At 40.7% G+C, this 23,534-nt stretch overlaps 1 protein-coding gene across 2 annotated transcripts in view; it reads left to right on the top strand.

Annotated features, from left to right (window-relative positions):
- Window positions 1-23,534, top strand: part of TIMM44 (translocase of inner mitochondrial membrane 44) — a 68,332-nt gene that overhangs the window by 29,636 nt on the left and 15,162 nt on the right. Inside the window, exons 7-12 of one of the 2 annotated variants that reach the window (XM_072113453.1) lie at window positions 5,099-5,184; window positions 8,078-8,170; window positions 9,571-9,695; window positions 15,794-15,844; window positions 18,215-18,304; window positions 20,001-20,111. In XM_072113453.1, coding sequence (XP_071969554.1) covers window positions 5,099-5,184; window positions 8,078-8,170; window positions 9,571-9,695; window positions 15,794-15,844; window positions 18,215-18,304; window positions 20,001-20,111 — 556 coding nt within the window. Of the gene's footprint in view, window positions 1-5,098; window positions 5,185-8,077; window positions 8,171-9,570; window positions 9,696-15,793; window positions 15,845-18,214; window positions 18,319-20,000; window positions 20,112-23,534 lie in introns of those variants that run through there. The other variant, XM_072113457.1, reaches the window with a different exon arrangement.

Below are 23,534 nucleotides of genomic sequence, written 5' to 3' on the forward strand. Positions count from 1 at the left end.
GTCTTAAGTGTCAGGTTTTTTATACTGGAGGAATCAATAGGTTCAAACGGTTCCTTCATTAAGGCATTCAAAACTAGAGTTAAGTCCCATGCTGATGATTTTTTAACAGTCTGAGGCTCTAACCTAGAGGCAGCTTTAATAAATCTTTTGACCCACCTGTGCTCGATGAGAGGCTGGTCGACAGAAAGCACTAAGCGCCGACACCTGGACCTTCAGGGTGCTGGTGGACAAACCCAACTCCAAACCCTTTTGAAGAAATTCGAGCACCTGCAAGATATTAAGGTTAGCTTGGGAAGGTGGACTGTCCTTACAGAAGGAACAGAACCTCTTCCATATCTTATGATAGATGGCAAAGGTAACTGGTTTTCTACTTGCCTTCAGGGTCTTGATGACTTCAGAAGAGAGTCCCTGAGAGCTTAAGAAGCTGGATTCAGGATCCAGGCAGACAGCTGTAATTTCCCTGGGTTTGGATGATGGATTGGACCCTGATGTAGTAGGTCCTCTGATAGTGGAAGGATGACTGGATCCTCTGGTGACATTTTCTTCAAGAGCGGATACCAGCTTTTCTTCGGCCAGTTTGGGCAGATGAAGATGGCTTTGGTATTTTCCTGGAATATTTTCCTCAGGACCCTGGCGATCAGGGGAATTCGGGGGAAGGCCTTAATTTAGTGGAATGTCCCAGGAATGAGAGAAGGCGTCCAGCTGTTCCCTGTTCTCCCCTTTTTCCAAAGAAAAATAACGCGGGCATTTGGTATTCTCCCTTGTTGCGAACAAGTCCACTAGAGGATAACCCCACAAAGATGTTAGCTCCTGGAAGATCTCCTCTTTGAGGCTCCACTCGTTTGGTAGGATCCTTCTTCTGCTTAGAAAGTCTGCCCTTGAATTCTCTGTGCCCTTTAGATGAGTGGCAGATATCGACAGGGTGTGTTGTTCTGCCCACAAAAATATTTTCCGAGCTAGGGTACTCAGGAGAGGAGACCTGGTTCCCCCTTGTCTTTTTATGTAGGAGACCGTAGTTGTATTGTCCGATAGAATGAGGAGGTGTTGGTGGGCAAGAAGAGGAGTGTTCGCGCTGAGGGCTTCCCATACTGCTTGCAACTCCCGGAAATTTGAGGACCTTCTTGTAATCTCCTCTGTCCAGGTACCCTGGGAAAAATGCTGAGGCATAACTGCCCCCCAGCCCCTCTGACTCGCGTCTGTCTGGATTGGGATGTAAGGGCTGTTTGACCAAAAAATCCCCTTCCTCAGATTTCCGTCTTCCAACCACCATAGCAGGTCCTCCTTGACGGCAGGTGGGATTGGGATTTTCCTGTCCAGACCCTCCTGTCTTCTGTTCCAGGATCTTAAGATCCATCCCTGGAGTGTTCTGGAATGGGCCTGACACCAGGCTACCGAGGAGATGCAGGCTGTTAGAGAGCCCAGAATCTTCATAGCTTCTCTGATAGAGATCACTGACTTTCTCCTGAACCTTGTTATCAGATCCTTGATGTGGTCTCCCTTGTCCTGTGGAAGGAACGACATTTGGTAAACTGAGTTCAGGTTTACACCCAGGAATTTCCTCACAGTAGCTGGGGAAAGTTCTGACTTCTGATAGTTTACTATCCATCCCAGTCTTTTTAAGGTTTCTAGGGTGAGATCTCTGGAGAAGAGTAAGCTCTCCCTGTCTTGGCCAACAATAAGCAGGTCGTCTAGGTACGGGACGATCAGTACGTCCTGTAGTCTGAGAGACGCCACCACCTCTGCCATCACCTTTGTAAAGGTCCTTGGTGCAGATGATATTCCAAAGGGGAGTGCACAGAATTGAAAGTGTAGTGTAGCACCCTCTGGAGACAAGACAGAAAACCTCAAAAACCTTTGTGAGAAATGGTGTATAGGGATGTGATAATATGCATCCTTTAAGTCTATAGTGCACATTAATGCATCTTGGTGAATAATGTGTGTGGCTGATCTTACCGACTCCATCCTGAATTTCCGGTAGACGATAAACTCGTTGAGACCTCTCAGGTTGATGATTAGTCGATTTGTGCCATTCGGTTTCTTGTTTCTATTAGGGTCTGTTGGGGTGGAGAACAGAAAACCTCTCCCTTTACCTCCTTTCGGGTAGCTCCAGCGTCCCCTTTTCCCTTTATCCTTGTAGGAATCCTTTTTGAAGTCTCGAAAGGGCTGCTTCTTGGGTATCGATCTCTCAGGAAACCCCTTTTTCTTATCTGATGCTCTCTCAAGTATAGCATCCAACTCTGGCCCAAACACAAATTCCCCTGAGAAGGGAAGACTGCACAACTTCGCCTTGGATCTGATGTCCCCATTCCACTGTTTCAGCCACAGTGCCCGTCGGGTAGAATTAGTGAGTGCTCCCTCCTTTGAAGCGAAACGAATTCCCTCGGCAGCAGAATCTGCTAGGAAGGCTGTTGCCGATTTCAGGAAAGGAAAGTTCTCCAAGATTGTTGATCTCGGAGTCCCCTCCTTGATGTGGGATTCCAACTCATTCAGCCAGTACAGCAAGTTCCTTGCCACTGAGGTGGAAGCCAAATTAGTCTTCAGACTGAGCATAGAGGTCTCCCAGGCCTTTCTTAAAAGGGAGTCAGACTTCCTATCCATTGGGTCCTTTAATTGGGCCGCGTCCTCAAAAGGAAGGTCGGTCTTCTTTACTATTTTGGTAACTTGCACATCCATTTTTGGACAAGTGTCCCACACCTTAGACTCCTCGGGTTCAAAAACAAGTCTCTTCTTAAAGTTTTTGGACACGATGACCCTTTTTTCTGGCTCATGCCACTCCTCAGAAACCAGCTCCTTTAATGTGTCATTCAGGGGAAACACCCTCTGGCGTTTTGCCTTCAATCCCCCAAATAGTTCCTCCTCCTTAGATCTAGGGGGAAGAATCTCCTCGATTTCCAAGGTCTGTCTAATTGCTTTTAAAAGACCATCGAGTTCCTCAAACTGAAACAGATGACGTGAGTCTTCTGTTTTTTGTGAGTCCGTAGGATCATCGTCTTCTACGTATGAGCATGAGGGAGTTTCAGAATCATCCCCCCCCTCAGATATAGAAGAGTCCAGTTCCACTCTAGGTTTTTTACTCGGTGGGGGCCTGGACGTAGCAGCGGCCACTGAAGAACTTATTTTCTCCTCGATAAACCCCTTTAATTCATCTAAGAAGGATGTCTTTTCCTCTCTCATAAAATTGTCGATGCAAGACTTGCAAATCGGCTTTTTGTATGAGTCGGACATAGAGTGGGCACACATGTTACACTTCCTAAGTCGACTTTTCTCGGGTTTTTCAGACCTGCTCGTCTTATCCCCTTTATCCTCCTTGCCTTTCACTTTAGACCCTTGGTCTTTCTCCTGAAAGGGCAAGCGGAGGATAATAAATGACCCGTTATTTTTACACACAGTAAAAAAACCCCAAACCTGCACAAAAAACCCACTTACAGAAACCGGAGGATGCAGGAAGGTAGGGTCTGCCTCATCAGCCATCATAAAGCCGGGGAAGCACACAGGAAATATTTTCAGAAATACACAGCACAGGAAACCAGCACCGCAGCGTCACACACAGATCTTAGACCTGAGATCAGCGTGACTACCTGCTCCAGGTGACTTTAAATACCTTAATGGGGAGCCCATCCCCCTGTAGGGTTCGCCTGCGCCGTGCTCCCGTTCCCAGGGATGCATTGCGGTCCTGTGAGCCGCTACTTCCGGTCGCGACCGGAAGTCGTCATCGGACCTCGGGGACGCCGGGAAATGTAGTTTCTTCGGCCGCCGCGCGCTCACACACGGATCGCGGAGCGGCGGCCAGGACAAACAGACTGGAAGGGCGGCGAAAGGGAGGACACAAGGTCGACCGAACGCCCCAGCCCGCCGGGATTTAGCCAGCCAGGACTACCCGTAAGTTTTACTTCGTCCCCCCCCCCCCCCTGGAGGAGAGAGGGCACCTCTCTTGTCCTGCCTCGGCAGGGACAGGAAGAACACTGGCGGGAGGATGCAAGGGGGGGGAGCATTTAACCTCTCTTCTTCCTGTCCCTGCAGAGGTCAAGGGGCATCCTCCAGGTTGGGCCGTCATGGGGGACGAAGCGGAAATATTTTTTATGTACAAAAGATTGTAATTTTTTAAAATCTATTTTAACCTAATAAAACCTTTATAAATTTGATATCCCTGTGATCGTAGTGACCCAAAGAATAAAGAGAGTGTCATTTGAAGCGCAGAATAACACCCCTAAAAATGGAGCCCCAAGAAAACGTGACAAATGTTTTGTTTTTTTTTGTAAATTTCACTTTGCTTGGAATTTTTTTCCAGCTTTCCAGTACATTGCATGGAATATTGAATGACGCCACTAAAAAGTACATTTGTCCCGCAGATAAGAAGCCCTAACACATCTCTGTAAACCTAAAAATAAAAAAGTTACTGCTTTTGGAACACAGGGAATAAAAACCAGAAACGCAAAAAAGAAAAAGGGCTGCGTCCTGTAAGGGTTAATATCATTACCAGCAAGAAGGACAAAACTGGTGTAAAATAATGTTGAATAATGTTGAATCTCTTTATTGTCGAAAGACAAAGTTGTACTATTAACAATATAAAACAGTACAAAACAAGAACATAGAAAAAGAAAAACACAAAGTATGATATAATATGATATAGTGCAGCATACCGGGAATTTAACATAATTCCAAGATAAGTTGTACAATGAGCATTATGTTAAGACAAGTGGCAAGGTATCGGTATACAGGGCAAAACATAGATATGCAAGGCCGTCCACAAATTAAGGCACGTTTAGTGTGCGCAACATGGAGAATGGACGATAAAGGGGAGAACAAAAAGAACTAGACATGCATTGCCCATAGCATAGTTGTAACTATCATACACTGCTTCCGCCCCAGTTGTAAAGGAAACCATGAAGGGTGTGCGGAGCTATAACCCCCTCTTTACACCGCGCCTAATGCACTTTATCTGAGAATCCAGTCACGAAAATTGTCTAAAACACCTTTCACCACATTAATAAACAATTTATTTTTCTTTTTGGCACAAATTATGACCAAAATCTGCCCTAATGTGTTTTTTTTTCTCTCATTTATTTGTATGCTATGATAATTTATTTTCATATTTTAGGGAGTCCATGGGCGTTGTTCTACATAAGGATTCTAAATGGCATCAGCAATGGAAGGATTTTAAAGATAACAATGTTGTGTTTAATAGTGAGTACACAGTTAAAAATATTAAGCCATTGAGGCTCAAGGTTTATCAGGTTTTTGTGCTTTTGTTTTTTCATTCCCCACCTTCCACAAATCATATCTTTTTAACATGCGCAGCCAGCATATTTTCCCCAGGGGCGCTGCTCTCGCTCCAGGTTTCTACAGCGCTGACATGCATCACTGTATTACGTGTCCTGCTGAGCGGTCTGGATCGCTCAGCCTGCGCGCTATAGGGGATAATTGCCAAGCGTACTTTTACGCACAGCAATTATTTTGGGGGGTAATGGCGCCTCATAATGGGTCTATGACTTAGAGGTATGTGACCTTTAGAAAGGATGATGCAATTTACAATAGTAGTTGCTGGGATAAGAAGTGGATGATGGGAGTAGTAGTAGCAAAACTTCATACCAGTTCAGGATGAGCCCAAAAGCACTAGTGCAGTATTAATGTGTACAGTCAGTTAGAATGATTAGAGTAATAGCACTATTGTAGAATTACTGTAAAGGTTCATAAAATGTGAGTAATAGTAATGTAGTATTACTGGTTATCTGTGTAGATCCGGCTTAAGAGCATAGTACTATTGTAGCATTCGGATGAAGCAGTAATAAGCATTATTGGGCAGCAGGGGATGATAGTAGTGCTGGTGTAGCTGTGTGAAATGTAGGTACCTGCCGGCGCCCGCTTCGGATCTCAAACGTTACATCACGTTTTACGAGAAGTTACAGAACATTCTCTTCGGAGAAGGAGCTTCGCTCGAAAAGGCCAATAAGAACGAGCAGCTCCGGACACGCCCAGCTGTTAATCCTGAACATGTTGGACAGAATACGTATGGAGATTATGTATGTAAGAGAGGATCCCAGCTGGTACCCCAATAACAAAGCCCCTTGCATGTTGCTTAACCCCTTAAGGACGCAGGGTTTTTCGGCTCATTTCTCGCTCTCCAACTTCAAAAATCCATAACTTTTTCATTTTTACCTGTACCGACCTGTGTGAGGGCTTATTTTGTGCGTAACAAATTTTACTTTCCCGTAATGTTATTTATTTTAACATGCCGTGTACTGTGAAGCTGAAAAAAAATTCCAAATGTGGAAAAATTGGAAAAAAAACGCACGTTCTTGTGGGCTCAGTTTTTACGACTTTCACTCTTCGCTCCAAATAACATGCCTACTTTATTCTTTGGTTCGGTGCGATCGCAGTGATACCACATTTATATAGGTTTTATTGTGTTTTAACCCCTTCCCGACATTTGACGTACTATTACTGCATGGAGGGAGGTGCGTTCCTAACACGCCGCGGTCAGGGGCATTTCCCCCCCCCCCCCCCCCGACAAGCAGAAAGGCCTACTTGCAATGCAGCTGAAGTGGGCTTTTGCAATCTGTCGATTGAAAATGAGGTCCCTGGTGACATGATTCCTTTAACCCCTTAACGCTCTGTGCCGTAGCTCTATACAAGGGTGGGGGTTGTTGCATATTGCAGCAAACCCCCACCACTAATAACCGTGGTCGGTGCTTAGGGTTAATGTACCCTAGATGGTCTAAGAAATAGTGAAAAAAAAAAAAGTTTAAAAAATAAAAAAATGTAATAAAATATTAAAAATTCAAATCACCCCCCTTTCCCTAGAACTGATATAAAACATAATAAACAGTAAAAATCACAGACACATTAGGTATCGCCGCGTCCCAAAATGCCCGATCTATCAAAATATAAAAACGGTTACAGCCGGCGGTGACCTCAGAGACGGAAAATGGCGCCCAAATGTCCAAAATGCGACTTTTACACTTTTTTTACATCACATAAAAAATTTAATAAAATGTGGTCAAAATGTCGCACAGACCTCAAAATGGTAGCAATGAAAACGTCGGCTTATTTCGCAAAAAAATGACACCTCACACAGCTCTGTGCACCGAAGTATGAAAAAGTTGTTAGCCTCAGAAGATGGCAAAACATTTTTTTTTCTTTTTTGTAAACAGTCGTTTAATTTTTGAAAATGTATTAAAACGCAATAAAACCTGTATAAATTTGGTATCACCGCGATCGTACCGAACCAAAGAATAAAGCATTTGGAGCGAACAGTCAAAGTCGTAAAAACTGAGCCCACAAGAACATGCTTTATTTTTTTTTCAACTTTTCCACATTTGGAATTTTTTTCCAGCTTCGCAGTACACGGCATGTTAAAATAAATAACATTACGGAAAAGTAAAATTTGTTACGCACAAAATAAGCCCATTACACAGGTCTGTACACGTAAAAATTTAAAAGTTATGGATTTTTGAAGGTGGAGAGCAAGAAATGAGCGAAAAAACCCTGCGTCCTTAAGGGGTAAAGAGTGGATATCTCCGGTTTTGTGAAGCATCCATACACAATCCTTATACCAAAGACTCTGCTGTTCAATAGTAGATCTGAATTGTGTTTCTATGTGCAAGAGTTCAGGAGATACAGGTGTTTGAAGTGTTCCCCCCTCCAGCCTGTCAGCTGAAGGCAGAATGTAGAAGAAGATATTCACTTTGCAGAAGTACATGCACCCTCTGCATATGAACCTGGGAAAGGGTGATGAAATAATGTTGTACATATTTATAACATGTTTTGGTAAAAGTTACTTCTTATTATAAAAAAAAATCTTTAATTAGAAAAATGCAAAAAAAATTATTTTATTGGCAGCAAATTTAATAAAGAAATTATGTTTAATATAACTATTGTATTAAGTTAGTCTCATATGTCATGAAAAAACAAAATAAAAATTGTTATGATATGTATGTAAAGCTTTTCCGAGATATCGTCATTTAATGAAGTAAATAGCAGTAAATCATTAATTGACGTGGAAGTACAGGCATCAATTACCATTGGTCAAGAAGATATTAAGATTTGTATGAAATGATCATTTATGTATTCTATATAGGATTTTTTGAAATGAAGATGAAATATGATGAAAGTGATAATGCGCTTATCAGAGCATCGCGTACACTCACGGACAAAATCAGTGACCTTTTTGGTGAGATAATTTCATTTGTTAACCTTTTTGTTTTTCCCTTTTTTCTTTCAATTCCCTATAGACAGATATTTTTATAAAATACACTAGGTGCCATTATTTAGAATATTGTTTGAGGCTAGCTCCTGTTTTGCCATTGCACCTGTACAGAATAAATAAGTAATGTAATAGGGGTGGATTGGGGGACAGGATAAGGTCAGTAGGAATAGCCCTTTAATTCCAGAATCCTCATAAATAAAATTGAATTGAAAATCATAATTTTGGTAAGGAAACTTGACAGTGAGACCTGGCTGGACAGCTAGAACTCTGAAGGGTACAGTCTTTGTTTAGAAAATATAGAACATGCAGGAAAAGGGGTATTAGTTTATTTATAAAATAATTAATGAGAATCTGGTAGCAGAAATTAAACATAATACACCACTATCAGTTTGCTGGCCAGCAGTCTAACAATTTTTAGAAAATGTTTCTCTTATGGCCCAGTGTGGTAAAATTGATCTTGAAGTTGGATGTAAAATGGTCACTAAGGCAGAGCACTCAGTAATGAAATCAAGCTCCCTCTGCCTCAGAATACCCCCTTTTTTCTTCAACATGGAACAACATAACTGATTCTCCAAAAGAGAATAATGTAAATCACACAGGGGGTCGTTCTGAGGGAGAATTTGACTTCATTATTAAACTCTGCCTACATCACTTCATACAAGCATACAAGTTGATTTTCTAGATGAATCCACCATGCTGGGGCATAAAAGAAACAGGATCTACAATGTGTTAATCTGCTTGACAACATACTGGTAGTGGTTTATTGGGTACATTTCTGCGGATTCTACTAAGCTCACGTTGCATGATCCCTAATACATCCCTAAGACCTCTTAACCAACAAGAGGTGGGACATCTACACATAATATTATAATAGAAATGACAGGAAATAAAAGTTTCGGGGTGGGCATCGCCCAAGTAATCGTGACCAAATTAACTTTTACTTACCCTTTGAAAACCCGTTTAACCACTTTGCTCCACTGTGCTGCCTTTTCACATCCTAAGGTCAGTTTCACATTAGTCCTTGATAAGTCCCTGAATTTGCAGATGATGTAAAGTAATCCACACAGAGCAGGATTGTTTAAAATTACTGAGAGCTTTGTGGAAAATGACATTTTTAACTGTATATATCAGCATAAAACATGGGTAAAACCGGAGCTGAAAATGACTTCAACATTATAAATAAATAAAATAACAAATCAAAAAAAGGCATAGGTGCAATTAATAAAGATTTAGTAGATTGTTAGTCAGGCCACACATGGAATATTGGATATTTCCCCCTCCCAATAGTTTTTTAACTGCTATAGTTGCTGAAAATTTAATTTATCTTGAGAAAATCTAACATTTTATATATGTTTTTTTTTTAGGTGGAATGTTTTCTAAAACTGAGATGTCGGAGGTTTTAACAGAAATTGTAAAGGTTGATCGAAACTTTGATAAGGATGCTTTTTTGAAAATGTGTGAGAAGGATATAATTCCAAACATACTAGAGGTAAAGTGTATTAATTTACTCTTCCCTGAAGGTATTAACATATATAATATGGAAATATGTGCTATAATCTGCGCCAGTTGCTGATGCAGGCTATATCTAGAGTGAACGGCACAGTGCAGTAATACATCTCACTGGCCCAGTCAAAGGCCTGACATACTAATAATAAATAAATAAACTCACCCCCTTTCAAGCAGATAAAAAGCCCTCTTATAGCTTTGATAGCCAAAAAAAATCTAAAAGCTGCTTGTGGTGCATAGTGAAAAAAAAGTAATTTGGTCTTGAATAAGTTAAAGATCAATCATGTGGAATTGTGGTGCATCATTTTACCACATGCTGTAATTAAAGGGAACCTGTCAATATATTTTCACACATTGAATTGTGACACTCCCTATTCCCTCTGGGTGCCAGATGGGCTTACATAGTTCATTTTTTTGGGGAGAGGAAGTATGCTTCTTCTTTTTTTTTTTTTTTTTAATAGATAAAAACCCATGTGAGCAATAGTTAGCATAGTGCTTTGTTAAACTTTCATTAGGTTCATTAGTAAAAAAAGTGATGACAGGTTCCCTTTAATATCTGCAGCACCAAGTGCCCTGCAACATGTCATTTATTACTATGGGTTTCCACCTTGGCAGCAATGGACGTTTAAAAACCCTTATAAAACTGAATTGGTCTCTAAAATAATTCAAAAGTAGTTTAATTAGAAAATAATTTATGCAGTCCCCCCCCATTGGGCTAGTGGTCCCACCTATCACCTGCTCTATGCGCTTTGGGCAGAGTGCATAAATTAAAATCCAAGGCTACCTGAGGCACTTGGGTGACGTAGCCTGAGCGCCCCAGGATAATTAGTATAACTTTTATTACTCCATTTCCGCTAACGCGGCATAATAAAGAACGTTACTTCTTAATAGGACACAACTACCATCCATTTACTTTAAAGATCAGAAACTAATATTTTAGATCACATTAGGATGGTGGTTCGGTGAGCTACAGAACCAGAAGTACATGTAGTTAGACCCACAGATCTATTTCCTGCCTATTTTATAACCCCTATATTCCAAAGGCCGTAACTTTGTAGGCAGAAAAATAAAATAATCTGTGGGATAAATTAAAAATATAAATCTTAATGAGGTGTAATTAACAAAAAAAAAAAAAAGCGTTTGCACCATTTTCTTGTGGGCTTAGTTTTTTCTGGCATTCACTGTGCGCATCAACCTCTCCTTGATTCTGTGAGTCAGTGTGATGGCAGAGTTACTAAGTTATTTATCGTGTATGTAGGGGGGGCTGAGGGGATGGGCAGCTAATGGCGTATAGAGGGGTACTGAGGGGGATACTGAGCTAATGGTGTGTGGAGGAAGGGGGGCTAAGGGGCTGGGGAGATGAGGGGATTTAGTGTATATGGTGAATAGGGAACTGGGGGTAAAAGCGTATGGGGTAAAATGAGGACACTTTCTATAAAAGAGGGCACTTATGCAGAAAGGAGACATTAAACATGAATTAAGATGGAAGCCACAAGGAAGGGGACAGTTGCTCTAAAAGGGGATACTTCATTTATATGGGACATAACTAAAGTCTAAACCTTAGTCAGTAATTGCCAAAGGCAGTTAGGATACAACCAATTTTTGGACTGTCAATAAAACATAACTTTTTAATGTCATTTGTTACACATTCTACTAGTATGTGACACATAGAAAGAGAGATGAGACAGATCAGAGATGAGATGTTGATATCCATGAGATGCATATTACACACAATTACATTCGTAGCTCTGCCACAACACACTGATTAGACCTGATGTGCCTTCCTCCCCTTCCCCAGATAAAGAACTTATATGCCTGTAGCTTGTAGCTCTCCTCAAGCTGTGATATGGTGTTTGCCGGCAGGAAGTCAGTGGGGTACATTTACATAAAGTGTCGGTGTCTGAACTGGCTTGGTTGCTGACTTGCTCTCGAAAAGGAGTTACATATTTAATATTGTGCTGCTGTGTAGATATATTTCTCGAAATTTAATTGGAAAAAGGGGGAAAAACGTAGATGAGCAAATAACACATCCCAAATGCAATATTAATTTGAAATAAGGAAGAAAAGCGGATGTGCAAACAATTAATTTATTATTTCATCAAAATACAGATTAAAAACATCTAAAAACCCCAATGTAGGGGATGAGAACATGCTGGTCTCTCCTCACAAAGATATACCCCACATATATAGTACAGATAGATCACAAGGCTGTTTAGAATAATGTATATGCACAAACTACACAAAAATTAATAGTATCCAAAATTGATATCCATAAATGCCTAATAAAGTGCAATGTGCTATAGCTACAAAAATCGATGAACCACTAAAACTCTATAATATATAATACAAATACAATGTCTTTAGAAAAAAATAATGATAAAGAATTAGCGTATTACAAATAGAGTGTAGAAAGTACCACAACAATACATAAATGCAGAGGATGATGACAACCTATAAATAAAGTGCCAAGGAGTACCACGAGTGCCCCACGCGTATCGCCCGTCACGCGGGCTTCCTCAGGGCACGGCAGGAAGCCCACACACCCCCGGGGGCGGGATTAGATGATTTAAAAACCTGGTGCATTTCTCTTTCGTTATCCCCTGAGGAAGCTCGCGTGACGGGCGATACGCGTGGGGCACTCGTGGTCTCTCCTCCTTATACTCTGCATGGTAATGTGATGTACTCCTTATTGCATTGAGTTGGACTCACTGTTTACACACTTGGCTGCTACTTTTTTGCACTTGGCACTCGTGGTCTCTCCTCCTTATACTCTGCATGGTAATGTGATGTACTCCTTATTGCATTGAGTTGGACTCACTGTTTACACACTTGGCTTCTACTTTTTTGCACTTGGCACTTTATTTATAGGTTGTCATCATCCTCTGCATTTATGTATTGTTGTGGTACTTTCTACACTCTATTTGTAATACGCTAATTCTTTATCATTATTTTTTTCTAAAGACATTGTATTTGTATTATATATTATAGAGTTTTAGTGGTTCATCGATTTTTGTAGCTATAGCACATTGCACTTTATTAGGCATTTATGGATATCAATTTTGGATACTATTAATTTTTGTGTAGTTTGTGCATATACATTATTCTAAACAGCCTTGTGATCTATCTGTACTATATACGTGGGGTATATCTTTGTGAGGAGAGACCAGCATGTTCTCATCCCCTACATTGGGGTTTTTAGATGTTTTTAATCTGTATTTTGATGAAATAATAAATTAATTGTTTGCACATCCGCTTTTCTTCCTTATTTCAAAGTAGATATATTTCTGGCGCAAATACTATGTGTCTAGCTGTTGGACAAAACAAGCTGAGCATGCTTCCCTGGAGTGCAGCAATGGTCACTGTGGCAATGGATCAGTGGCTGACCTTGTCCGACAGCTCGTCAAGTTGGAATTGGACGCCAGAAGGACAGGCAGCAGATATTCTAATGTGGTGTTTTTACTGAGTGTAATAACACGGTTTGGTGTCCCTGCTAGATAAAAATTTCTTTTGGTCTACTTTCCGCCAGTTTGCAGTGCCCATAAATGACTACCACACATTCATTTTGTCTGAGTTTCCACTCCACCAAAGCCATGTCCCTTTTCAGAGCAGACTCGGAGCAAGCAGAAAAAGTTATTTTTCTGCCAGCTAATAGGTTTGGAGAATAGAACATGCGGTAAGAGCGCCACAAAACTGTCGGAAATGCCATAGTAAATGTTCCCCAGTGTGTGTGTGAGCTAGGGGCAGAGAAGAGACGAGATGCAGCGTCAGATTAGATGCCTGACAACCCTAAAGTCAGAAGATCCAGGATCAGAAACCAGAGAAAACTGAAATTGTAAACACCAGGACTGATTGCCACATGAATGAGTTATAAAATAATATTAAGAGCACAGTGGGTAATACACTAAGCTTACGAGCAATGATATATTCAGAGTTGTATATTTACTATGAACAAATTTCTCTCTCGACTCCAATCTTTAAGAATTCTCCAAATGAGTACCATTGTAACGGGTAACTATATTTAGCTTACTATGTCTGCAGAATTACAGTATAAAACAAAATTTACTGCACTTATCCCAGTCAAAATTACTGTACACCACACTTAGACACTTGTGTTTTTCAAGTAATTCAACCACGCAAAAAACGTTAAAAATCTACAAATACTCACCTCCGCTCAACTTTATCTTTATCCCTGCGCTGTCTTGACATGCCGGGATCCTCTAGAAAACAAGCTTATAATTAGCAGAGCGTAGTGGGGGACAAGATGTCTGGTGCTATGGGCTCTGACCGCCCTCTCCCATGCTGAATTCACACCTCTTGCATGAAGTTTCCTCGCTCTCCCATACACTCAGCATAGGAAAGGGCGAGAGGTGCGGGGGCGTGCATAATTAGCAATCTGGAGCGCCAGACATCTTTTCCCTGTGCTCTGTGCTGCTAATTAGAAGTTTGTTTTCTAGGTGATCCCAGCGCGTCAAGACTATTAACGGACAGTGCCGCGTTCAAGATGAAGAGGAGTTGGGGTGAGTATTTGTAGGGTTTTTTAACCCCTTCCCGACATGTGACGTAATAGTACGTCACATGTCGGGTCCCGGTACATGGAGAGGGCTCGCGGGCCGAGCCCTCTCCATAGCCGGTAAGTCTTTGCTGCATATTGCAGCAAAGGCTTACCGGTAACACCCGCGATCGGTGCCGGCACCGATGGCGGGTGTTTTACCGCCATCTTTCCGTGGATCGACGCTCTCCATGACATCATCGTGGAGCGGCGATGCGTCGTCATGGTAGCTTTGGGTCTCACGAACACCCGAAGCTACTTCGGGTTAACCCATTCATTACATTGTGCTGTCAGCACATTGTAATGTATGAGTAGTGAAATCTATATATAGGATGGCAGTATATGGTAGGATCGATCAGACAACCTAGGGTTAAAGTACCTTAGGGAGTCTGAAAAATAGTAAAAATAAAAAAAAGTTAAAATAAAAAAATTATAATAAAAAAACCTAAAAACTCAAATCACCCCCCCTTTCCCTAGATTTGATATAAATATAAATAAACAGTAAAAATCATAAACACATTAGGTATCGCCGCGTCCAAAAATGCCCGGTCTATCAAAATATGATAACGGTTTTTCACTGCGTTTAACCCCGTAACGGAAAATTGCGCCCAAAGTCGAAAATGCCACTTTTTTGCCATTTAAAAAAAAATTAAAATTCTATAAAAAATGATCAAAAGGTTGTACAATCCTAAAAATGATAACATTGTAAACGGCATAAAAATCCGCAAAAAATGACACCACCCTCAGCTCCGTACACCAAAGTATGAAAAAGTTATTAGCGCCAGAAGATGGCAAAATCCCCCAAAAAAAATTTGTACAGGAGGTTTTAATTTTTTTAAATGTATGAAAACATTATAAAACCTATACAAATTTGGTATCCCCGTAATCGTACCGACCCAAAGAATAAAGTAGACATGTCATTTGGGCTGCACAGTGAAATCCGTAAAATCTGAGCCCACAAGAATACGGCACAAATGCGTTTTTTTTTTACCAATTTCACTGCATTTGGAATTTTTTTCCCGCTTCCCAGTACATGGCATGGAATATTAAATACCACCATTTTGAAGTGTAATTTGTTACACAGAAAATAAGCCATCACACAGCTCTGTACATGTAAAAATAAAAAAGTTACAGATTTTTGAATGTGGGGAGTGAAAAATGAAAACGCAAAATCGAAAAAGGGCCGCGGCGGAAAGGGGTTAAGAAAAGTGACATTATTAAATTTAGGTTTTATTGACACTCCGGATATAGGTCTTTTCTGGAGCACTAAACCTAATTTGAGGCATTGAAGTGGAAAGTTAAATCTAATAGTGGTAAGGAGGGTACTATTCCTAAGAGGGAGCAAATGAATGGGTGTCAGATTTAAAAGATAGCGGGACACTATGGTTCCAAGATGGCAGGGGGTTAACTAAATTTTACTAACATGACTTGTGTCTGTACGTGTTACTAGTGCAATCACTCTTTTGCTGTCAAAGGATGTTGTCCTTTTTAAGGAATATTCCTGTAAGTTATTTTGCTTTTGTTTTTTAAAGGCAATTGTAAGAGGTGATCTTGATGTTCTCAAAGACTGGTGCTACGAAGCGGTGAGCATGTATTTTATTTTTATTTTATCTTTTATAAACTCACTATTTTATTGTACCTTTAAAAGGAATCTCATGAATTTTGACCATACAAAGATCTTTTTTCTAGTGTTTTGAGCCACTAATAATAATGAAAATCCATGCAAGCATGTATTATAATTGTACAATGGCAATTTACAGCAATTGTGTGTTAAAAAAAAAAAAAAAAAAAAAAAACTATATCAGAAGAGAAGTGGGAAAAGGAACCAAGAAGCCAGAACTTAAAATTGCTCTAAATTATTCCAGAAAAGTAGCTTATAAATTTATACTCGCTGATGTAAATAAATAAAGTAAATGCAAGTAAATATAAGAAATGTAACATGAAAGGGTTTAGCTGGTAAATAAATATGGTATAAAGAGTATCAAACGTGCAACAGCACCTGGTTCTCTAGATAGCTTTGTCAGGCTTCCTTGCATAGCTGCCTTGGAGAACTGTGGGGAAAAAAAAATTGCTGTATATACTTGAGTATAAGCCGACCCGAGTATAAGCCAGGAGCCCTAAATTTACCAGCAAAAACTGGGAAAACTTATTGACTCGAGTGTCTACCAATATATAGCCAGCCAGCCCGCAGTATGCCAAGCACATATAAAAAAAAAAACAAAAAACAAACTTACATACTCGCCCTCCGGCGCCCCAATGGTAGTCGTGGCTCTCGATCCTTGGCGCGGACCTCTCTCTGCTGTATTAGCCGGCAGAGACGTGTTCACGCGATCTGCCAGCCTGCTGACAAGGATCACAAGGAAGCGTCTCTGTCGGCTAATACAGCAGAGAGAAGACCAAAGAGGAGCCGCGACTAGCATTGGGTGCCAGAGGTTGAGTACGTAAGCTTTTTTTTTTTTTAAATTGACTCTTGTATAAGCCGAAGTGAGGTTTTTCAGCACATTTTTTTGGGTGAAAAACTCGTCTTATGCACGAGTATATACGGTAAGTAAAAATTGTTATGTTAAGATATTCCAAAGATGATATTATTTAAAGAAGAGCATAACATAAATTAACTTATTGCTATGCTTTTGGAAGTTTGCTCTCTACTTCGAAAAACAATTTCAGAACCAGTTCCAGTGGGGAATGGGTTTTTACACCACTTGTTTTTGGGTCAGTTAAGAACCATTCCAGAAAAAAAAGTCTTCAACTGGGGTGGTATCTGTTTTGCCAATCAAAGTTGAGTCTGGGAATACTCGTCACTGATTGGTCAGGTTCAGATTCCCATCTTAAAGAAGCACTACAACACAAGGTTAATTAATAATAATTAGCCTTTATTAAATCAAAGAGGCTTGCATAAACATTTCAAACAATAAATTTTAATACAACAATTCAAAACAATGGTTTCAAATAATTTAAATAAAAAGATCATTTTAACCCTTATTTTACAAGTATGTTTTATTGCTGTTTTAGCTCCTATCACTGTCTATGGTGCTTAGTGCAAAACCCAGGGTGTGAATAGGGACTTTCTAAGCAGACACATTATGATCCATCTAGTTCTGTGGGGTGACAATGTGGTTAGATTATCAGGGTACAGGTGTATATGCACTTCCATCTGGCTTCTGACATTGTACTAACACACTGACAGAGGCATGGCAGACTTTTTTACTCTGTCAGGACTGCTACATCTGTGATCTCACATATGTGCCTGTCTCCCCCTTCCCCCGGATCACTTAACTGCTTGTAGATTGTAGTTTAATGCTAGTCTCTGCTCACGATGTTCTGGTAGGAAGTGAGACTCTGTGCAGGCACTGCAGTGGGTGTGGCTACAGAACACAGAACTGAAAGTATCCTCTGCACTGTGTAAACACTCTGAGGTACTATTTAAAAGTATATTATTGAATTATTAAATATGATTAAAAAAATTTGACATGTTGACTGTAAACCATCTGAGAACCTACAACTAACCTCTCAACGGCGACAGCCATAATAAACCATGTCGTTAAGGCTTTATGGAAAGGGCTCATGGCCTCCTACTGCAGTGTTTGCACGGGCACATAACCTGTGCAATCTTAACAGTAGCCCAGAATATACTGACTGCTGCATCTAAAGCGTTTTGAGGACCATTACCCCTGCATCGACAGCCTTTCATCATGTCATAGAGAAGGCCCCCAGGCCTGCCAATACTATACTATAGTGTATGCTGACTGCCATTATACACTAATTTTGTATTGCTAATAGAGAGGAAACGGCAGTCTAATAAAGTGTGCTTGGTTTATTCCTCAAAAGTGAAAAACTTACATACAAAAAATAACCAATGCAGGCAATATACGGTATGTTTTGTAATTATTGACGTTGTGTATCTTGTTATCCGATTCTATAATTTTCATTTGAACAATTTTTTTTTTTTTAAGACTTACAGCCAGCTAGCTCACCCAATTCAGCAAGCCAAAGCAATGGGGCTTCGTTTTCATTCCAAGGTTCTGGACATTGACAATATTGATGTAAGTGTCTAAAGGTACAGTATACACCGCAAGTTAAAGACCTATGCTTAAGTGTTTTTTTTTTCTTTGTAACTATGGGGTATGTTGTTTCTTTAATCTTTCCCCAGTCATATAAAAATGTACTATCTGAATATCCTTTAATACCAGGGCAATATTTTGTAGCATTTAGGCCTCTCTGTATATTTACCTTTTTTTATGTGCCACTGCTTTGAATATAGGCCTTCTCCAATTATGGAAACCTGACTATGTGAGGAGCATGTATACATATCTGTCAGCATTAACACATTTTTGGGAAGCGGTCAGCATCTCTTAGTAGCTGTAACAAAATAGTTTATTAAAGGACATTTACAATCAGATATGCCGGGGTAGACTCCTGTAACTTTCCTGCTCGTCTTTTGATCTAGAGGATGGAATCATTTTTACTCAGCCCTAGAGCCTTGGCATTATTGAACTCTATTATATACTCTTAAAAATTACGCAAAGGAGCCAAAGCCACTCTCGAGAGTGGATTAGGCTCTGTTAATTTATGCACGCCCCTTATAATTTTTTTATACACATAATGCAGATGAACATTCGATCCTCTTTGCTTTATGTGGCTACAATCAAGACCCAGAACTTGTTGAAAAACATGTTCTTAAATAAAGTTTTTATTCCACTCCACCCCTCCATTATTTATAACTATGTTAATAATAATAATAATCTTTATTTATATAGCGCAATCAAATTCCGTAGCGCTTTACAAATCAGTTATAACGTTCTTGCTCAAACTCAAGGACATCTACCCCAGGATGAAAGACTGTGTGCAAATGAGCCTGAGGGTTTCCAGGCTCCATTAACACTTGGAGCCTGGAGCCCCACAGGCTCATTTGCATACAGTCTTTCATCCTGGTGGTAGATGCCCTTTATGAACCATGGAATGTTCTGTTATTGCACTGCTAATGCATTGGCACACATATTACAGACATCTAAACTGACCTTTGTTGCCTCATTTAGTTTGATTTATGGATATATATTTTTTTATTTGAGTGGGAGTGAGAGAAGCAGCAGCAAGATAGGGGAAGAAGTGCTCTGTGGGGCATTAAATAGCCAGAGTCCCCCGGCCCAGAAGAGCAGTTACAATTTATTTAGATTAAAATATAGTACAGGAGCATAGATGTCCTAATACACATAGATTTCCATTAACACAGACTGCTTGGAGCTAAGTGAAAAGAACCAAGTTTTGCATTCTTCACCTAAAATTGCAGTTCTAGTGTTGCCTGACAGTTTGTGTTCGTCATTCAAACCACAGATTGATGGTCAAAGGAAGTAATTGATTTATCATACTCCGCCTCCTGATGGTCTCACCCCTCAATCTGGATTTACCAACAAGTGTGACGTCAACAGTAGGGGACATACTCAAATTGTATATATTATGTTTGTCTTAGCAGCACATTTAGTAGTTGACAAAGGCTTGGATGTAAACCGAAATGCGTTCTGTATATGCTATGTACTATTGAATAAAAGAATCCACAGCAAAGAAAGAAGTGAGTGCCGGGATGGTCAAAGGAATCGCCATAAATGAAGCTTTTTTTAAGAATTCTGACTATTTTGAAGCCATTTTAGTGCATAGAATGAAATAATTTTGTTACACAGACATCAAAAGCCATAAAAAGACTGCATTGACATTATATTTAAGTATTTATTTTTTTTGTCCTAGCTCGCAATGGGAAAGATGATGGAACAAGGTCCAGTACTCATTATAACATTTCAGGCCCAGCTTGTTATGGTTCTTAAAAATCAAAAAGGGGAAGTTGTGGAAGGAGATCAGGCAAGTATACATTTTTCAATGTTTATATGTTTAATGGTTATAATGTTTTCTCCATTCATTTTTTATGGTCAATAAACATTTATTGAAAAGAGTACAAAACAAGTTATACAATTCCTTACTTAGGCATGTCAAAGTACAGTAACAGAACATTTTGTCACATGAATTATATGATAGAATGATAAAGCAACTTAAATCTCTGAGCTATGTGCTCTGTAGGGTATGAGGTTGCATTAGTTGAGATAAGTGGTTAGCATCAAGCGGATCAGAGTCAAGGTGACAATATAATGAGCCCAATTGGTATTACATTAGACAAAGACAAAGACGTCTACATCCACACACACCTACATACAACAAAAAGAGACAAAAGGAAATGGATTATGTATTACATCGGGAACAAATTAAGTGCCGGTAAGAGGCAGTGTCTAGAAGATAGCATGTGTACACAAATTTAGGAAACCACTCCAGACGATACCCAAGTGGATATAGTAGGTGAATCTTTAAAGGACATCCAAGCCGACCAAGTAGAGTGGAACACTGTTACCCTGTCCTCATCTATAGCCTTGAGCTCTTCCATCCTCTGGATGTGAGCCATAGAAGCCACCCAGTCAGCTCTTGTAGGAGACATGGTCGATCTCCAATGTCTGGGAATAATCTGGCGTGTAGCAACCAAGAAGTGCCTCAGCAGGCCCTTTTTATTTTTTGAGATGGGGCCAGGGAGTGCAGAAAGCTAGGCCTGTTCCGGAGCAAAAGTCAGGTGAGATTTAGTTAAAGCATTGTATAAGCGGTTGATATCACTCCAGAGAGGTGCAATTAGAGGGCAGCTCCACCGTATGTGTAACATTGTGCCTGTTTGGCTTTCACACCGCCAACAGAGATCTGAAACTTGAGGATAGATTTGTTTTAATCTGACCGGTGTACGGTACCAGCCTGAAAGGATTTTAAAGTTAAGCTCTTGCAGTCTGCATGATGAGGACAGGGTATGCGTTAATGTGTACACTGTGTCCCACTGTTCCATTGATAGTTCCTTACCAATGGCTGTTTCCCATGCCCTAGCATAATACGGTCTTGCGTCTCCAGTCTCCTTTGCCAGGAAGACACCATATAGCAGTGAAATGGTATGTGTAAGAGGAACTTTGGTAAGACAGAGTTCCTCAAATGTTGTGAGAGTAGATGTTAATGCAGGGGTTGGTGCAAGTGTGGAGACGAAATTTTTCAATTGGAGATATTGAAGCCAACGGCCTGGGTGATTTCCCGCGCCTATGTCAACCAATGGGCGGATGCCATCTTCAGACACTACATCTTTAATTCTAGGTAAGGTATCCTGGCCCAAACCCAGAAACGAGCTAGCTTGGATCCCTGGTTTAAACTGGGGATTTCCCAGGAGGGGAGTCGTAGGGCCGGGGACTGTGATTATTCCCTGTGCGAGCGCAAACTTCCTCCAGATTCGTAACAATCTTTTTAACATGAAAGAAAGCGGGACAGATTGGGGAAGCCATAAGAAGCCCAGGACATGAGGAGATGAGAGCTCTAGTTCTGACCGAACCCAAATTCTGTCTTTTTGATGATGAAAAAGATCTAGTATACATGCACCCACTGCTGCTCTATGGTAAGTAACAAAGTCCGGTAGCCCCCCCCCCCCCCCGAAAGCTTACGTCTCATCAAGAGGCTCCTTCATAGGCAAGGTGTAGAATCTCGCCATATGAATTGACGAGATATTTTGTGGAGAGTCACAAAGAAGGCACGCGGTATGTCCATGGGTACCGTTTGAAACAAATATAGTAGTTGGGGGAGAATATCCGTTTTTAGGACATTAATCCTCCCGAACCATGAAAGAGTCAATCCCTTCCATTTAGTTAAGTCAGCGATGACTGATTTCAGTAATGGTTCATAATTGAGGGAGTATAAGCAGCATGGATCTGCAGAGATTTGCACCCCTAGATATTTAATTGAGGTGCTGGCCCATCTAAAGGGGAAGTTCGACGCCAGACGCTCTGTCTATGAAAGAGATATGTTTAGCAATTCTGATTTCTGTAAATTGACTTTGAAGCTACTCAGTCTGCCAAATGTCTCAAATTCCATCAATATTGATGGGAGAGAGATTTGGGGATTGGTCACATACAGTAACAAGTCGTCCGCAAAAAGAGACATCTTGTGCTGTGTCTGTCCGACCTGGAGCCCCTTGATGTCCGGATTATTCCTCAGCGCTATGGCCAGAGATTCCATAACAAGTATATACTGAAAGGGTGACAAGGGGCAGCCCTGTCTTGTCCCATTTGAGATCGAAAACGGTAGGGACAGTGACCCATTCACTTTAACTCTTGCAGAGGACCTATGGTACAGAGCCAATATTTTCTCCCTCGTTTGCGTTCCCAAACCAATGGAGCGTAGAGTATTTTCAAGGAACCCCCAATGGACCCGATCAAATGCTTTTTCTGCATCTATGGAGAGTAAGCACATGGGGGTGCCGGCTATTTTCGCCCTTTCGATTAAAGCTATTGTCTTAATGGTGTTATCCCTGGCCTCCCTCCCTGGGACGAAACCAACCTGCTCTTGATGTATCAGGGAGGCAATATACGGTTGAAGTCGCAAGGCCAGTGATTTTAATTATATTTTAGTGTCCACATTTAGTAGAGAAATTGGCCTAAAGTTACCACAATGTGTTTGGTCTCTTCCTGGCTTAGGAATGACAGTAATATGTGCCTGTAAAGCCTGATCTGGGAAGGGGCATTCCCCGGATATCGAGTTAAAGGCCTTGGTTAGCAGGGGGAGTAACTCTGCTTTGCATGATTTGTAAAATCTGGCTGTAAAGCCATCTGGACCCGGGCTTTTCCCCATTTTAAGATTTTTAATGACCAGTGCCACCTCTTCTTCCGAAAAGTTATTTTCCAGAGTCTCAGCTTCTTCCGCTGAGAGCTTTGGAAGAGAGTTAGTTTCCAAATACTCCTCTATCAGTGATGAGTTTGGGAGAGAAGAGGTGGGACCAGGCCCATGATCTGCTATGTTGTATAGGGCAGAGTAGTAATTAGAAAACTCATCTAGTATCTGATATTCCTTGTGTACTAAGCCTTTAGTCGGGGAGTTTATGGAGAAGATATGTGTGGTTGGGGTGTATTGCTCTCGCTAACCAGGCTCCACATTTATCCCCATATTCGAAAAAGCCTCTGTGCATACGTTCCCTAGCACATCTATATTTCTGATCTAGAATGGAAAGAATTTCTTGTCGTAGTAGGGATATTTCAGCCTTTAAGGTCTCTGAGGGAGTGGATTTGTTGATACATTCCTTATCCTCCAGAGCACTCAGTGTTGTTTTAAGTTTATGAGCTCTCACTCTCTTCAATCTGGACCCATGTGACATAAAAATGGATCGTAGTTTGTTTAGTTGCTTCCCACACAAGTATGGGAGGAGTGGTATTCGAAGCGGAT

This window comes from Engystomops pustulosus, chromosome 1 (assembly GCF_040894005.1).
Source record: "Engystomops pustulosus chromosome 1, aEngPut4.maternal, whole genome shotgun sequence".
Taxonomy (NCBI): domain Eukaryota; kingdom Metazoa; phylum Chordata; class Amphibia; order Anura; family Leptodactylidae; genus Engystomops; species Engystomops pustulosus.